Source organism: Myxine glutinosa, chromosome 5 (genome assembly GCF_964187855.1).
Source record: "Myxine glutinosa chromosome 5, kmMyxGlut1.1, whole genome shotgun sequence".
Taxonomy (NCBI): Eukaryota; Metazoa; Chordata; class Myxini; order Myxiniformes; family Myxinidae; genus Myxine; species Myxine glutinosa.
The window spans coordinates 93,754,411-93,768,621 of NC_136265.1; the positions used below are offsets into that span (position 1 = coordinate 93,754,411).

General features: G+C 39.1%; 1 protein-coding gene across 1 annotated transcript in view; it reads left to right on the top strand.

The window, feature by feature from the left end:
* The window catches only part of LOC144891989 (uncharacterized), a 37,265-nt gene extending 23,401 nt beyond the window's left edge, over positions 1-13,864 (top strand). Inside the window, exons 3-4 of the mRNA XM_078777131.1 lie at positions 2,595-2,705; positions 8,941-13,864. Of these exons, the coding sequence (XP_078633257.1) occupies positions 2,595-2,705; positions 8,941-10,385 (1,556 nt within the window). The 3' untranslated portion in view covers positions 10,386-13,864. The remainder of the gene's footprint in view (positions 1-2,594; positions 2,706-8,940) is intronic.
* Positions 13,865-14,211: the final 347 nt, after the last annotated feature.

The following is a 14,211-nucleotide window of genomic DNA, read 5'->3' on the forward strand; positions in this document are numbered from 1 at the left end:
AAAAGTAGGCGGGGCTTATAAAAGTGGGCGTGGTCAAGCGAAATACGGGTAAAGGTGGGCGTGGCTTATAAGAAGTGGCATGACTTGTGAAAAGTGGGAGTGGTTTATAAAAAGTGGGTGTGACTTGTGAAAAATTGACATGTGGCTGAGGAGGTGCTCAGACCAGAACGATGAAGATGCTTCATTATTTCACCTCCACTCAAAAACAATATTTAAACCAAGAAACAGGTTCCAACATATTGTTTGTCAACATTCTTGATGGCGATGAGCGTCATAAGAAAATCAAACTATTCCTTAAAATAGAACATAAACAGATATGCATTGGCCCCCCATATGAGTTTAATGTAAGGATGCCAGTATGATACACCGTAATGAGGTTAGAGTATGGTGTGTATCCTCTCTCTCACACACAAGTAGTAATAGAGCTGCATATGAAACGTGAATATGAAGCAATAACAATGGCAGAGGGTGGAGTAATCAGCAAAGAGATAAAGGATTTTCCAGAGAGTCAGAGATGGTTGATGAATATGACTGGGCCCAGCACACTACCTTGGAGCAATCCGGCCTTGACAGGTAGAGGAGATGAAAGAATTCTGTTGAGAGGCATGCGTTTGCTACGAGAGTAGAAGAAGTCAATGTGGAGGTGGCTTTGGATGCCATTGGCAGAGAGTTTGGAGACCAAGATGAAGCTCTACGCTGGATAGAAAGCTCGACATGTGTCTGGATAGACAACCCTGATCTCTTGTGACATTGAAGGCCTCCATCCATTGTTTGGAAAGCATAAGAATTACGTTTATGATAGAGTTATAGGGTCTGAATGTGAACTTTTCAATGAGTTGCTGTGCATTTTGTGCCATGGTGCCATCCCCCATTGTAAGAAAATTTCCCTCATCAGGTATACTGTGCACAATGAAATTGCCACGCTGTGAAATTGGTAAAACCATAGCATAGTGGTGAATTATTCGCTTGTGTGCATTCCCCTCCACCTACTGTCTTGGGAGATGATATACTACCGGTCACAAGTTTTAGAACACCTCAATTTTTCCAGTTTTTATTGAAATTTACGCAGTTTAATGTCTCAATGTCCTCTGAAATTAAGCATAGAACAAATAAACAATTGGAGATAAAAAAAGAAATCATAGAATCAATTGCAAAGAAATTGCAAAGAAAGCCAAAGTGTCAATGAGTACAGTTTCCTACACCATCAAAAGGCACTTGGAAACTGGAGGAAACTCTGACAGGAAGAGATCTGGCAGACCCAAAGCCACAACAGAATCAGAAGACAAGTTTCTGAGAGTCAACAGCTTGCGTGATAAGCGGCTCAAAGGACCACAGCTTCAAGCACAGCTTAACACTGGTCGAAGTAAGCAAGTCTCAGTTTCATCTGTGAAGAGAAGACTTCGAGCTGCAGGTTTGACAGATCAAGTGGCAGTAAGAAAACCATTGCTAAGATGGTAAAATATGAAAAAGAGGCTTGCCTGGGCCATGAAGCACCGCCAGTGGACGACTGAAGACTAGAAGAAGGTCTTATGGACCGATGAATGAAAATTTGAAATCTGGTTCATCACGCAGGGTTTTTCTACGCCATTGAGTAGGCGAAAGGATGGTTCCTCAGTGTGTGACACCAACTGTCAAACATGGAGGAGGAAGCGTGATGGTCTGGGGCTCTTTTGCTGGATTCAGAGTCGGCGACTGGCACAGAATGACTGGCACCCTGAACCAAAAGGGCTACCACAGCATTTTGCAGCGCCATGCAATACCCTCTGGTATATGCCGAGTTGGTCAGGGGTTCATCCTACAGCAAGATGATGACCCTAAACACATCTCCAGGCTATGTCAAAACTACTGGTTTGGGATGAACTGGACAGAAGGGTGAAAGCAAAGCAACCTACAAGTGCAACACATTTGTGGGAACTTCTGCAACAGTGTTGGGAAGAACTTCCCGAACAATATTTGATTTCCATTGTAGAAAGAATGCCACGAGTGTGTTTGGCGGTTATATTTGCAAAAGGTGGCTACTTTGCCGAGTCAAAAATTTAAATTAAATTTTGTTATACAAAATGATTCTATGATTTCTTTTTTTTATCTCCAATTGTTTATTTGTTCTATGCTTAATTTCAGAGTACATTGAGACATTAAACTGCGAAAATTTCAATAAAAACTGGAAAAATTGAGGTGTTCTAAAACTTTTGACCGGTAGTGTAATTATCAGGAGATAATATTCTCCAGCTCAGTCTCATGCCGCCTGTTTGGGAATCCGAGTTTGTTATAATTTACTTCTATAAAAAGCCCAATCACATCTCTCACCTGTAATTGGAGAAAACGATCAATGGGCTCTCACCTCATCAATCATCCCCGCCTGTGGCTTGGACTAGATAGTTAGTCAACACTTGAGAAACTGGTTCCAACATATTGTTTGTCAATATTCTTGATGGCGATGAGTGTCATAAGAAAATCAAACTATTCCTTAAAATATAACATAAACAGATATGCATGATTTTAATGCAATATTTATTTATTTATTTTAAGACTGTGGAACAAGCTATGCATGTAACACAACACTGCCTGCATTTAATAAAAGTTACTGTTTCCAGATTTATTTGTGAAAGTGGAAGTGAAAGCGGAGCACGGCATTGATGTTCACCTGGATCTACCAGAACCAAATGATGCTGATGCTTCTTTCTTCAAGAGCCATCCCCATGAAGGTTTCTGTCAATGTCGAAACATTTTGATGAAGTTTGATGATGAACTCTGCTGTTAAGGAAAAAAATAACCGACATTATGATTTCTATGCTTGAACAACATGGTATTTATAGAATACTTACCCTCTGCGGTCAACTTGGTGCGAGCCAATTCTTCTGTTTTCTCAGGGGTTTTTTTCTTTGATCCAATATGGCTGGCAGACCGCGTGACTGATGACATCATAAATTAAATTTTCTCATATAATTGTTGTGTAGATCAGGCTCAAGAAATTTAAACTGATCGGACTAAGCGATGTACTTGTCAAATTATGACATGGTAATTAAGGAACCAATGACATCATTGTTAACAACACGTATTCCCCATGTGGAGTTCTTTACAATGAGCCACGTTTCAATTTTTTTCCATGGAGCGGTTTCAGAGATATAGAGGTGCAAAGTTTTTTTCCCCAAGATGGTGCCCTTACCACGTAACCTATGACGTCATAGGTATCAATACAAATTCTACATGAGGAGGTGCTTCTACGGTGAAAATCTTGTGTCAATCGGACCAAAAGTTGCAGAGACAGAAAAATTTTATACTGATCGGATCAAGCGTTGTCCTTGTCAAATTATGACATCATAATGAAGGTGCCAATGACATCATCATTAATATGCCTTTGTCTGCATGGGGAGTACTTGACAACGCACCATGTTTCAATAAGTTTCCATGGAGCGGTTTCGGAGATAGAGAGGTGCAGCATTTTTTGGTTTTTCCAAGATGTCACCTTACCACGTGACCTATGACGTCATACTTGTAATTATTTAAAAAATTATAGGAGTCGCCCGTGTGGTGAAAATTGTGTCCATCGGACTAACAGTTGCAGAAAAAAATAAAATTCTTACTGATCGGAATCACGTGTCGTACTTCTTGAATTACGACGTCATAATTTATGCATCAATGACATCATCATTAACATATCTTGTTCCCCATGGGAAAACTGAGCTATATTTCAATTTTTTCCATTGAGGGATTTCGGAGATATCGAGGTGCAACGTTTTTCTAAGATGGCGTCTGTAGCACGTGACCAATGACATCATAATTATGACTGAAATATTATACAGGCGGAGGCACACCTGTGGTGAAAATTTTGTGTCAATCGAACCAAGGGTTGCCGAGAAAATTAATTTTAAAAATGCAGACACGCACGTACGACACACATCTGACATAGTACGTATGGACGCAACCGATCGCTTAACCCCGCTTTTCGCTTTGCAAGTGCAGAGTAATAACCACAATGGAAGATTAATTTCTCAAATAGCCATTATCCCCTTCATCGTTCGGTAAGGCATTTTAACAAAGAATAATGTACCTTCTTTTATCCTGTTATTCTCAATTTGTACTATCATCATTTCTGATTGAGCTTTAATTGCACACTTTTTATTGATTTATTTTACATGTTCATACATGATCTCGGCTCGTGCAAAAGTGAGGTGATGGAAAAAATTGGCCCTCGTAGGTTAGGTTTTGTCTAAAAACCACGATTCTGTACCACCCATTTTTTGTGTTTTCCTTTGTTTTGTCTAAATGTTCTTTTTTTAAGTGCGCACCAACCTTGCAGCATGAATCTGGTGTGAGATTGAGATTGGTTCTGTAAAGGCACCAGATTTACCTTAGATGTCTCGTGGAGTGACCATTTGTTCTTCAAACATTATCGGTATGGACAAGAAGCCCCGCCAATCAGCCCTATCATCACCAATTGTAACAAAAAAAAAACAGAAGGATGGCAGAGGTCACACTTTATTTTATTTTTTTGGTGGTTAGTCAGGCCACCTAAACAGATATTTTGGTGGCCCACCAGAATTTTTGGTGGCCTGTTTATTCTTTTGATATGGCTGACAGGATGGCCTAGAAGTACGCACAATCGCCTCTAAGCTGTCTCGCCTGGGTTTGAATCCCGACCCAGCAATAAACTGTCAGTTTGGTGTTTTACAGGCAGGATGATTTATCAATGTGTGTGCGCCATCCCTCAGATGGATGTTAAACCGGGAGTCCTATCTGACAGCATGGGTTGGTGGACGTTAAAGATCCCATGTTGTCCTTCGCAAAGAGTAGGCGAATATCGCTGGCATCACGGCCAAATTCCAAATTACTGCAATAACTGGTCGAATGTCAGGCCTGGCCAGGTAGGTTCGTGAAAGACTTGGGCCAACATCCCCCGGCCGACCCCACAAGGTAGGATAATAGTGGCCGTTATAGAGCAACAACAATATAATATTTGATGGTGAATCTTTGAGAGTGGTTGTTTTATTAAACAGGAACAAGAAAAAAAACAATATGGAGAGATACATGGAAGAATAAAAAGAGTTTTTTTTATTTCACGATGCTGTCGTCTATGAACGCCAGCATCAGTGGTATCCAGCCAGTGGTATTTATAAGTGGAAGCTAAAATGGCAATCCATCATACATTATTAACCCCCCATTGAACTTATTCCAAAATAGGGTATTATGGATTGGGTCTCATCCGTCCGTCCATCCGTCCGTGCATGTATGCGTCCCCAACGATATCTCAGACATGTATAGATCGATTTTGTTCATACTTGGCACAAATACATTACATGACGGTCTACATATGCACATCATTTTGTTTCACGATGTGATCAAAGATGGCTGACCGGCGGCTATTTTAGTTGTAAAAAACCCCGATGTTGAACACATTCACAACCTTTTCTCTCACATGCATTTACTGATCTTGTTAAAACATGGCAAGCAGATAATGAATAATGGCTTGCATATGCACGTCATATTTTTTCGAGATCAGATCAAAGATGGCCGTCTGGCAGCCATTTTGCTCGTTCAACGTGTCCCCAGGCATTTGCCTGGCGACCCAAATGGTACCCTTACCTACAATAAAAATTGTTGGGGAAAACGCTTTAGACATGAAAACCCCCCTCAAAAACTGGAATTTTGAGGGGGTCTTTTCAAGTTTGGGTCACGGCCCTGGGTTTGGAAACACCTGCCTTAGATCCTTGAGGTTAGACCCTTTTGATTTTTTTTTTCTGCCCTTTCGACCTTTTAAAACTTCTTCGCCTTTTTTCAGACCTTCAGACATTTTAATACCCTTTTGACCCTCTGACCTTCAGACACTTAAGCCGTTTTGAAACCCTTCAGGCCCTTTTGACCTTAAACTACACCCCTTAGATCCATTCGACCTTTAAAGACCCTTTATACACTTGATACCCCTTTATATCTTATCAGAACTTTCAATATTTGTGCTTATCAGAACTTTTGAGACCGTTTTGATCTTTCTTTTGCAATCAATGACCTTTCACTGAGGAAATTGTTCCATTTATTTACCACACAAAATACACCACACAAAAGTCCTGGCGAGGGTCTCAAATCTAATTTCTCTTTATAGTTATTACCCCATGCATGCGGGGTTAAGCAATTGGTTCATGTCTGTTCAATTGGTAACAGAAACATCAGTTTATGATCGAGGAACAACGTAATTTAAATTGAATGTTTTATTTTGACCACGAATCGGAACATTAATCAGAAAACAAACCTACCCTTTAACAGGACTTTATCTCTGAAATCGTCTCGATCGCACACGCACAGAAATGAGTGCAATATATATATATTTAAATATTTTTATGCCTCTGCCTCCGAAGGTGGCCGGAGGCATTATGTTTTTGGGTTGTCCATCCGTCCTTGTACGTACGCAAATAAATAATAAACGCAAATAATTAAAAAATTATTTCTCAGAAACCACTGCATGGAAAAATTTGAAACTTGGCACATTGTCAACTTACTCCCAATGGGGAACAAAAGCCTGATAATGATGACATCATAGGAGAAGTAGTCCACCAGGCAAAAATGTTTTAATCGAACTCCTTATCTTAAAAATCCGAAATTGCATGCACATGATATATGCCCCATTTGTATTGAAATATTAAATTTATGACACCATAGGTCACATGGTTTGACAGCCATATTGGATTTAACCTAGAACCTTAAAAAAAACATCTTCTCCCAAACCACCAAATCAATTGACTCAACTTTACGTGTGTCATTGACTCGGCATGGCGATTTAAAGTTTATCACGAAAACATCATTGGTTACCTGGTGTGGCAGCCACATTGGCTTGAAGGAAAATATTAAATAATTATATCTCTGAAACCGCTTACCTTATCGATGCGAAACTTTACAAATATTATCTAACGCCATTGGTGCATGTAGTTTGAAAATGATCACATCGTAGATCATGTGGTTTGGCAGCTATCTTGGATAGAAAAACGAACCTTATCTGATCAACACAAAACGTCACAAACGTGATCTCCGACCCATAAATATGCAGAGTGTACATTTAAAGGTCATACGTCATGTGGCGTGGCAGCCATATTAGCTTGAAAGCGATATTTAAAAAAAAAATCCCTTCTCTGAAACCGCTTCACCGATTGATGTGAAACTTGTCATAGCTGGTGAAAATGTGATACTTGAAAACAGCTGAAGGGATTAAAATCAAACTTGTTTATTTTTAGGACAGTGAATGAGGGCATCTACCCGTTGCGGGACTATGCGGAGGCATATTGGCGACAGTCGCATTGCTCTAGTTTAAAAAAAAAAAAAAAATTACTCTGGCAGTCGAACAAACTAGAAAATCGTTCCAAACAGAAAACTTCCTGTTTTTAAGGACGTCTTAAAGGACATACACCTGGCACGAATAACGAATGTAATGTGCTCGATGGAGTGGTTTACTAACCACTGCATCAACGGTGGCAAAATAGCAGTAAACCTCTGGAATTAAAATTTTTATATGACTGTTCCAATCTTTATTTTATTTAAATTTAATTATTTACTTGAAGATTAAATTATTTACTTGAACACAAATCGTCTTCTTATCACTTTCAAGAACCACCAGTTTGAAGTGCTTGGGCATGCTAAATAGGCTGGTGGTGTATGAGGGTGCTGCGTAAGACTGCTACAATAGCACTAAACTAAGCAGTTTTAAACGATCTTTACAATCGGATTTTCTTTTTAACGATCTTTACTTACAACCATTATTTTATTAAAATTTAAGTACAGCACACTTGTACATTGCCCGGAGTGATGGGTTCTATGACCTCGCTCGTTACTGAAGCAGTTTCTTTCACCAGCATTTATAAAAGCTGTTAATTTAGAATAACAAACACATTTGACTTGTCATTGATAATAATTGGTTAATCTCCCCAAAAGTATGATTATCATGGAAAACCCAAAACTTTTGCACATCACTATATATTTACATCAAGAATATTGTTTTTAACTTTGCTGCAGTGGAACAAATACATGTGCACATGTTGGGGTACATTTGTCTTGGATTAAAACCAAATAGTAATAAAAAATTATTTCTTGGAAACCACTTATTGGAAAAATTTGAAACTTGGCACATTGTCAAGTACTCCCAATGGGGAACAAAAGCATGATAATGGTGGCATCATCAATGAAGTGGTATACCAGCCATAAATGTTTTAATCGAATGCCTTATCCTAAAAATCTGAAATTGCATGCACATGATCTATGACACGTTTATAGTGAAATATTAAATTTACGACACCATAGGTCACATGGTTTGAATTTCACCCGAAACCTTAAAAAAAACATCTTCTCCCAAACCCCAAAAGCGATAGACTCAAAACTTTACATGTGTCGTCGACCATGCATGGCTATGAAAAGTTGATCACAAAAACGTCATCGGTCACATGGTGTAGCAGCCATATTGGATGAAAGGAAAATATTAAATAATTATATCTCAGAAACTACTTACTATATTTATGTGAAACTTTACAAATGTCAAACAATACCATCACTGCATAGTTTGAAAATTATGATGTCGTAGGTCACATGGTTTGGAAGCCATCTTGGATAGAAAACTAACCTTATCCGATCAGCACAGAAACTTCACAAACATGATCCCCTTCCGATACAAATACAGAGTTTACATTTTTGATGTTATATGTCACATGGTTTGCCAGCCCACTCAAAGCTGATTTTTTTTTTTATCCCTTCTCCGAAACCGCTTCACCGATCGATGTGAAACATGTCATGTCTGGTAAAAATGTGATACTTGAAAACAGCTGAAGGAATTTAAATCAGACGTATTTATTTTAGAACAGTCAACTTGGGCATATAATTGTTGTTACGGGTAGGGACGATGTGGAGGCATATTGGCGACGATCACATTACTCTAGTTTTACAGGTCATGGGATGTTGTATTTACAGGTGAATCCACTGAATCTACAAGGGAGATTGCACCTACGTTTTTGAACGGCGCAGACACATGCCCGCAGGACTCGCCAAATGAAACCAACAAGAGGACTTTTTACAAACAAGACGAACCGAATGAGGAAATGTATCCACAGAATAATTTTCACCAGACTCACAAAGGAAAGAAAGCTGAACATCAATACAAATGCACAAATTGTGGGAAATTTTTCAATCGCCTTGACAACCTTAAAATACACATGAGAGTTCACAGTGGAGAACGCCCATACAAATGCACAGTTTGTGAAAAATATTTTAGCCGGTCATCCATCCTTAAATCACATGTGATGATTCACAATGGTGAGCGCCCATACAAATGCACGAATTGTGGAAAATCTTTCAAACGGTCAGACAACCTTAAAACACATATGAGAGTTCACAGCGGAGAACGCCCATACAAATGCACAGTTTGTGAAAAATATTTTAGTCGGTCATCCATCCTTAAATCACATGTGATAATTCATAATGGTGAGCGCCCATATAAATGCACAAGTTGTGGAAAATCATTTATTCGCTCATCTCGCCTTAAAACACACCTGGCAATTCACAATGGTGAGTGCCCCTACAAATGCACAAGTTGTGGGAAATCGTTCAATCGCCCAGCAAGCTATAAAAAACACATGAGAGTTCACAGTGGAGAACGCCCATACAAATGCAATGTTTGTGGAAGATCTTTTAATCAGTCATCCAACCTTAAAATACACATGAGAATTCACAACGGTGAACGCCCATACAAATGCACAAATTGTGGAAAATCCTTCATTCATTCAACCACCCGTAAAAGACACATGATAATTCACAGTGGTGAACACCCATACAAATGCGAAAGTTGTGGAAAATCTTTTAATCGGTCAACTAACCTTAAAAAACACGCGATAATTCACAACAGTGAGCGCCCATTCACATGCACAATTTGTGGAAAATCTTTTAATCGATCATCCCACCTTAAATCACATGTGATAATTCACAAAGGTGAACGCCCATACAAATGCACAGTTTGTGGAAAGTCCTTCATTCATTCATTCAACTGTAAAAGACACGTGATAATTCACAATGGCGAGCACCCATTCAAATGCAAAAGTTGTGGGAAATCTTTTAATCAGTCAGCAAACCTTAAAAAACACATGATAATTCACAATGGAGAACGCCCATTCATATGCACAATTTGTGGGAAATCTTTTAATCGGTCATCCACCCTTAAAATGCACCTGAGAATTCACAATGGTGAACACCCGTACAAATGTTCAAGTTGTGGAAAATCTTTTAAACGGTCATCCAACCTGAAAACACATATGAGAATTCACAATGGAGAACGCCCATTCACATGCACAGTTTGTGGAAAATCTTTTAATCAGTCGCCTCACCTTAAAAGGCACATGATGATTCACAATGGAGGTTCCTGAATAACGATCCTTTACCTAAAAAAGAGTAGATTTTGAGTTCTGGGAGCCTCACTGCCTGAAACCTGCAAAAGGAGACTGGAGAACTCATGCATGCATGTATGTATGTATGTATGTATGTATGTATGTATGTATGTATGTATGTGTGTGCACAATTTGTGGAAAATCTTTAAATCAATCACCTCACCTTAAAAAGCATGTGACGATTCACATTGAAAAACGCCTGCAGAAATGCACAATTTGTGGAAAATCTTTACATCAATCACCTCACCTTAAAATGCACATGACAATTCACATTGGAAAATGGCTGTAGAAATGTACAATTTGTGGAAAATCTTTAAATCAATCACCTCACGTTAAAACGCACATGACAATTCACATTGGAAAATGGCTGTAGAAATGTACAATTTGTGGAAAATCTTTACATCAATCACCTCACCTTAAAATGCACATGACAATTCACATTGGAAAATGGCTGTAGAAATGTACAATTTGTGGAAAATCTCTAAATCAATCACCTCACCTTAAAACGCACATGATGATTCACATTGGAAAATGGCTGTAGAAATGTACAATTTGTGGAAAATCTCTAAATCAATCACCTCACCTTAAAACGCACATGATGATTCACATTGGAAAATGGCTGTAGAAATGTACAATTTGTGGAAAATCTCTAAATCAATCACCTCACCTTAAAACGCACATGATGATTCACATTGGAAAATGGCTGTAGAAATGTACAATTTGTGGAAAATCTCTAAATCAATCACCTCACCTTAAAACGCACATGATGATTCACATTGGAAAATGGCTGTAGAAATGTACAATTTGTGGAAAATCTCTAAATCAATCACCTCACCTTAAAACGCACATGACAATTCACATTGGAAAATGGCTGTAGAAATGTAGAATTTGTGGAAAATCTTTCATTCATCCATTCACCCTTAAAATTTACATGGGAATACACAATGGAGAACATTCATACAAATGCACAATTTGAGGACATCATTCACGCATTCGTGCAACCTCAAAAGACATTTAAAAATTCACAATGGAAAACACCCTTGGAAATGTACATTGTTTGAAATGCTTTTTGTTCGGTTCCACTCTCAGGAATAGGTGGAAAATGACATCTGCCCAACCTGAAGAGTGAAATTTCAAACTTGTATCCTTTCTCGAAAACCCGATGGTGCCTTGTTGGTCTGTCTAGGATCTATGCTCCTCTCCATCCCTCTCTTCAAATGACACCACAGCCGATTCCACTCGTGAGAAAGCTGAATGCCTCAAATCTGTGTTTGCCACAACCCCTCACTCTCGGTACCCATCCTTTCCTGTCGTGTCCAACTGTTCTTGGACTCTGTCTTTTACACCTGAGAAGGTGGAGAAGGATCTTTCAACCCTCGACTCTGACTCTGCTATTGGACCAGACGGGATCAAATCACATGTCCTAAAAACCGGCTCTGCTGCTCTTGCTCATCCCCTTTCTGCTCTTTTCACCCTGATATTTGCACTAAGTCATCTTCCATCTGCTTGTAAATCCGCCAACATCACCGCACTGCATAAAATTTAAGAGGAGCAAAAACGGATCCCCCCAACCACAGACCTGTTAGTTTCCTTGTAATCATCAGCAAGGTCATGGGATCCATCATCGTGGTTGATGTGAAATATTTCCTTTCCTCCAACAACCTCATATCATCACCAAATTTGGTTTCAGACCAGGTCACTCCACCTTGGACATGCTGCGTCTACTCAACCAACAATGGATGGAGGCCCTCAACATCAGACATTGGATCAGGGATGCTTCCCAAAAATTGTCATGTATTTATTTTAATTTCTGAAATGTGCTAGAGTTTTGTCTACGTACATACACACACATACATATGTACATACATACACATACATACACACGTACAGTCGTACATACATATGCAAAAACATACATACATATGCAAACACATGTACATACAAACATGCATACATACATACACGCATGCGCCATATCTCCATTATAGTATGATGATGATGATGATGATGATGATGATTGGCACAACTCCACTGAGTGATATCAGTGACCCCCTATCAAGAAGCCCAGCATCCTGTGGGGAAAGCCACGTGATTGGCTGCAACCAAATATTTCCCAATAATGGTGAACCCTCTTTAATGGAGGACACCCTTTTGAACTCACTTACCAAGAAGTGAAAAAGGGACACAGATGCCTCTAATTGAAAAATATTTTCATCAAGATTTTGAATTTTGATGAAAATTCCTGTTTGAATAAAGTGACTTCTTACAGCCATGTGCACACAAGAGTGAAATGTATACAAGCATCACAGGATATGTCAGTTGATATCATGTTCACCATTCAGTACTTGTCTTTGATTTGATTACTGAAGGAACAAATCTCACAATTCAGAACTATTCTTTGATTTGATTACTGAAGGAACAAATCTCACAATTCAGAACTATTCTTTGATTTGGTTACTGAAGGAACAGATCTGATAACAGCTGTTACTCTGATGGACTTCTCGGTATTTCGGAGCATGCTGTTGCATTTGAATATAGGTTATTTTCAGTGATTATTTTGCGAGCCTCCCAGGTGCGAGTGATTAATTTGCGAGCCTCCTACATGTCACATCCGGCTTCAGACTGACGTGGTCGCCTCCATTGTGTCACGTACAGCATGTTCAGAAAGACACCACCATTTCATCTCTCGCAATGTGGGGATGTGGTCTCCGCCGGAAGAACGGAGGGGGGCAGGAGAGGGGGCAGGTTGGGGAGGGGATTTGATTGTAGTTGGCTGATGTGAGATTCAGATGGATTGATCAGCATTCTCATTTTGCTCTGTACTCTGGTCAGACAGGTTCAAGTTCCTTTAAGAATCCTGAGATGCTTTAAGATTATTCTCATCGTTGGTACAATTGAACCTATCTGGTTGGGTTGTAATGACTATGCAGTTTTATTCAATTGTAAACGGAACTTGAACTTCCATGATTTATGTGATCTATTTGAGTAAAAATTATTAGATTTGATTGTGTGATCTGACACGTCACCCATGTTGGTTGGATACAATCAATTAATTGAACAATCCTCATGTTTGGTTACCGAATTTGTTTGTTAATGTTTGTCGTGGAAAGTATGGTTGTCCAATTGTGCCATAATGTACATCTTGCAAGATGATGTAAACATTGTCTGTCTTTGGTGTACTGTATCTCATGTGTTACATGGGTCAAGCCTATAAAGCTTGTACGGTATTTAAATATATTTGAAGTTACATACTTGATATATGTATTGTAAACATTGGAGCAACATTGTTTTCGGCGAAGTAGCTGAACATTGCTGGAATCATTGTTGAAGTATCATTCCATCACTTTCTTGGGGTATTTAATTTGCTACCTGCGATGTATCTCCACTGAATAGTAGTTTTGTATATGTTCGGGATCTTTATTACCTGCATATTCAAATACAGCAAGTATCAACTGTCATCCTGTGTCTTGCTTAATTCTTCCCGCATCACATTATGGATGTTTAATATCATGTGACACCTTTCTGAAAACGTGTCCTTTCATGTGTTGGTAGTCTGGCAACATTGTGTACTTGGGGTGAGCATTGATCCCAAGAATGGTGAGGAAGTTGACGTTTGGATAAGCATGGAATTGCAATAGTTTATCCAAGATGTTTTTTCTGGACACCTGGAGGCACTCTGCTCTACTTGCCAAGGTCTGTTTCTGAACACAAGGCCACATTATTTCCAGTTCACTATAACAACAACAACAACAACATGCATTTTAAGGCCATTTTCCCTGTGAGAGCGGGGTTAGCCTTGCGGTCC